General features: G+C 47.6%; 1 protein-coding gene across 1 annotated transcript; it reads left to right on the top strand.

Moving 5' to 3' along the window:
- Nucleotides 1-523: 523 nt before the first annotated feature.
- LOC125536544 (UDP-rhamnose/UDP-galactose transporter 2-like) lies at nt 524-3,820 on the top strand. Its single transcript, XM_048699777.1, has 5 exons — nt 524-964; nt 1,086-1,270; nt 1,382-1,582; nt 2,543-2,704; nt 3,147-3,820. Exons 1-5 carry the CDS (start codon nt 832-834, stop codon nt 3,513-3,515), a joined length of 1,050 nt encoding a protein of 349 aa, XP_048555734.1. The 5' UTR covers nt 524-831; the 3' UTR covers nt 3,516-3,820.
- Nucleotides 3,821-4,842: the final 1,022 nt, after the last annotated feature.

Here is a 4,842-nt window from a genome sequence, read left to right as displayed (position 1 = left end):
ATATTTGCTTGTCATCCCTTTTCAGCTAACGTTCGTCAGTTATCATTATCGTAATATTATCCCTATTATAGTATTGCACAAGTACACGGGTGAGAAAACAACAGTGAACTACACACAGGGAGTGCTAGCACTAGCACTTTTTCTTAAACTAGTACTAATTACGAACTAAACTGATGAGTGCCCTTTGCCGTAGTACTACTGTGTTGTACTACGGCGGGGTATGGTAAATGGAAAAGTGAGAGGCTCTGGTCTGGGTCGCTTTACCGCACCGGCGGGCCGGAAACGGTCGCGACGGCTTTGAATTGAACGGGGCAGCGAGGTCGGAAAAATCCTGCGCCGCGACGCGCAAAACGAGGCGAAACTGCAAGGAAAGCGAAAAAGGGCAGGCCATCACAAGAGAAGAGATCCATCCACCCATCCGTCCAACTGGTCGAGCCGAGAACACCTCGTCCCTGTCGTCGCCTCCCTCCCTCCCCCTCCCCGTCCGCCGTTCGTTGGCTCGTCTCGTCTCTCTTCTTACCCACCCACCTCGCCCCCTCCCTCCCTCCCGGAAATCGCAGGATTTTCACCGGCTTCCCGTTGACGTTTCCGCCACTGCGGCAGCTGCACAATTCGAAACCCCCCCGCACACTCCCCTCCTTCCGTGCCTAGGCGGCAACGCTTCTTCTCGCCTCCCCTCCCCACCTCCTTTATAACCGAGCGGGCGGCCCCTCCCGCGTGAGGCACCGAGGACGGGGGCAGAGCCGCAGCGCAGCCGAGCCGAGACCAGACCAGACGAACCGCGCCGAGCCCTACCCTCCTCCACCACCGGGCCTCTCTGCGAGGAGCGAGATGGAGCCGGCCGAGAAGAAGCCGCCGGCGGTGTCCGACCTCGGCGCCTGGGGGATGAACGTCGTCAGCTCCGTCGGCCTCATCATGGCCAACAAGCAGCTCATGTCCTCCGCCGGCTACGCCTTCTCCTTCGGTACGCGCCCTGGCTCTCTCCCAGATCTGGATCCGCCGCCTTGGGGGGCTCGTCGCTGGCGGATCTGACGACTGACGCGCTCCTGTTTTTCGTTTGTTTGCCCTCGCCTGCGCGAATGCAGCCACCACGTTGACCGGGTTCCACTTCACCGTCACGGCGCTCGTCGGGTGGATTTCCAAGGCCACCGGCTACTCCGCCTCCAAGCACGTCCCCCTCTGGGAGCTCGTCTGGTTCTCGCTCGTCGCCAACGCCTCCATCACCGGGATGAACCTCAGCCTCATGCTCAACTCTGTCGGCTTCTATCAGGTATAGCACGCTTTGTGCCTGCGCTGCTGCCTATTGGCCATTGGCCGTGAATACGAATACGTGGCCTTGTTCTGTGGCTCAAGAACGTGTGCAAACTATGCCAATTTGCAGATCTCCAAACTGAGCATGATTCCGGTGGTTTGCTTGATGGAATGGGTGCTCAACAGCAAGCACTACACAACCAAGGTTATATCGGCAGTGGTTGTCGTCGCAGCGGGCGTCGGGATTTGCACCGTCACCGATGTGGAGGTCAATGCTAAGGGCTTCATTTGTGCTTGCGTGGCTGTGTTCTGCACGTCGCTGCAACAGATTGTGAGTTTATTTTCTCTGTCTGGATACAATTTCTGCATTTTAGATTCCTGCTTACTTAGAAAGTTAAATACTAGGCGTAGATATCCTAATTGGAAATGTTTCCTAAGATTTACGTATGTCGTTATGACTTTCACAATAGTTGGAAGTTGTACAACCAATGATGATAACGCCAATTTTTGTATGTCGTTATAACTTTTCCACTATATGAAAGTTGTCTGGCCAATTATGATAACGCCAAGGTGTTTTGCTGATAACGAGCAACATAGGTGCTTTGGTGAAACATTGTCCTATAGAAGCCAAATATTCAGTAGCTGGGCATTGTATGGTTCTGCTCATTCAATGATTTCACTTTCTGGTGCAGTACTGTTGTATCATCATTATTGTTTTTTTAACTGAGTATCATCATTATTGTGAGTTGTCGTAGTTACTGTGCCTTGGTGTGGATTTTCCAATGTGCCCAGTTAAAACTGTGCAACAAAGAAATCTCATGCTAACAGTGTGATATGCCTGTTACAGGCCATGGAACCAAAACCAACATTTTCATTGTTAACCTGCAGTATGCTTCATGAGTAAATAATTCACATCATCTCTCAAAAATAAATAAATCTTGTCATATAGCTGCGGATTTACAGTTGAATTCAATGATATCTGTATTCTCTTGCCTTTTGTTGCCTTGCATCGTGGAACATCCCTTTAAAATTCTGCGGTTACTTTTGGGCTTGCTACATCTTGGGATGATAATGTATTTTGGACTTTTCATGGGCGATGTTAGATACATAATTGTAGCCTTGAAGTTTTGGAAGATAGTTGCTGATCTTAGTTGATGAAGAGTTGCATTTTTAAACTGAATGCTAACGGGACTCCTTTTTCCGTTTAAAAGTTGTGTTCCATAAAAACACCTATGCAGTTTAATAAATTCCACTACGTTTTGGGTTCTGACAATACCTGTTCTTGTTCCAGACAATTGGCTCCTTTCAGAAGAAGTACAACATTGGGTCATTTGAGCTGCTGAGCAAAACTGCACCAATACAGGCAGTGTCACTTATTATACTGGGTCCCTTTGTGGATTACTACCTAAATGGGCGTTGGCTATTGAACTACAGTTTTTCAACAGGGGCAACTGTAAGTTCTCACTCCTGCCACATAATTTTCAGTTAATGAAACAATGCCTTGTATCTTCTGCTATAGATTCGTGGCAATGTTAACTAAAGTATTTGAATTTATGACATTTCCCATTCCTCTACTGCTTAGTACCCCACTGTAATAAGTTAGCAATTTCCTTTTCCAATTCATCTATGTCATGGAGCTGTAACAACACTGATTTTTCTCTTATTTGTTTTGTATGTTTTGCTTAACATCCTTCTTAAGAAACGCGGAATTTATATTATATGACTCGTGGTTTGCTGTTAACCACAACAATACTTCTAGCTTGTGGTTATAAATGCAGTTCGTGGTGATGTTTTCTGTTTTAATCATCACGCAGCTCTTGGTGCTGCTTTTAATGCTTTTGTCTGAAAACAGCTTGTTTATGCTCTAACAATCTCCTGTGCCAATCCTTTTGCAGTTCTTCATACTGCTTTCATGCTCCTTGGCTGTGTTCTGCAACATGAGCCAGTACCTCTGCATCGGGCGGTTCTCTGCAACCTCTTTCCAGGTCCTGGGCCACATGAAAACGGTGTGCGTGCTGATCCTCGGCTGGGTTCTGTTCGACTCGGCTCTCACCATCAAGAACATACTCGGGATGCTGCTCGCCATCATGGGCATGGTGGTCTATAGCTGGGCCATGGAGTCTGAGAAGAAGGCCACCTCGGCGATCCCGCGGAACAAGAGCGACATGCTGGACGGGGAGGACGTGCCCCTCAAGTCGAGAACGAGCGGCATTCCGCTGTCCTCGGAACTTGATGACCTCGAGGAAGGCCCGATGAAGAGCTAGCCTGTCGCTGTTATTCATTCATTCTTCTTGGTTCTTTTGTATGTGTTTGATCCACAATGTCCGCCAGTCCAGTCCTCAAAGCTATCGACAATCTTGTTAATTTTGCCCCTTGCCTGCTGGGTGGAGTTCCATCATAGGTGATGACGACCCCGGCCGGCCGGCCGGCCTCGGCGTAGATGACCACCACTTAGGAAATTTGTCAAGGCCGATATGGGCCGAGCCATGGTGATTCGTGATGGCTGTTGTTATAGACGACAACAAATTATACTTATATAATGGAATACAGGTGTTCCCCCGTTGTAGCATCCCGGTGAATGCTTGTCATTATTCCTCCAGGGTTCGCTGTCGTGTTTTGCCGTGGCAATCGTGGTTTCCGTCAGCACCATGAGCGGTGTGTGCTGTCGTGCGCCTTGTCGGGGCTGCCGGCCGCCGGCCTCACATGGGATAATGGGTGGGGCTTTGCCGGTGGCAACGTGGCCGTCGGCAACGAGGACGTGGACGGCGATGCTGCCGCCGGCCAAGTGAGGAAAGCCGGAATCAGTGGCAAGGGTATCCTTCCACTGTTTGCACGTATGGTTTCTTCAGTTTGCTTTTCTCGAGTGCGTCATGTGCCTTTATTCAGTGATGGCACCGAACTAGAAAGGGAACAACTCGTCTCGTTCGGGCATCAACCAAAGCAAAAGAGAAACGGGATCTTTGAAAAAGTCTCAGCGAGGAACGTAGATCATCTGGTCCTCGAAATCGTTGGATGACCAATCATACTGTTCCAAAGTACCAAATCTAGGGTCAAGGAATGCAAGCCCCTCGGTGCAGAACGCACAATGGGCCTTATGTTCATCTATTTAAATAGTTGTAATCTACTACCGTTTCTCAAAAGAAAAAACTAGTTGTAATCTACTACTCCCTCCGATCTAAAATAAGTGTTGCAGTTTTGAACTAAGGTTAGTTCAACCTTGGTTCAAAATTACGACACTTATTATAGATCTGAAGGAGTAGCTATTTTCCCCTCTCTATGTTGTATGACACTCCGCTAAGTCATGCTTGTAGTCACAAATTACATTCCATGCATATAGTTACATTCTTTTTTTTCTCTCTTTTTCTTTGCAGATGAACAAGTTACATTCTTTTTACTAGCCAATCCATCCTAAGTAAGAAACAGTTCTATTAATTTTGTGTAGACATGGACGGTATATGTGTTAGAGCAAATCTAAGTAGTTCATGCTTCACAATTTCTTAACAAATGACATAAGTTAATTTCAATCGAAAAGTTGACTCATAAAAAAAACTTCAATAGAAAAGTTTGCCCCTTTTATACGTTGTTTAGTCA

The sequence above is a fragment of the Triticum urartu genome, chromosome 2 (assembly GCF_003073215.2).
Source record: "Triticum urartu cultivar G1812 chromosome 2, Tu2.1, whole genome shotgun sequence".
NCBI classification, from domain to species: Eukaryota; Viridiplantae; Streptophyta; class Magnoliopsida; order Poales; family Poaceae; genus Triticum; species Triticum urartu.
The sequence above is the reverse complement of the archived record's forward strand: the minus strand, read 5'-3'. Positions and strand labels throughout refer to the sequence as shown.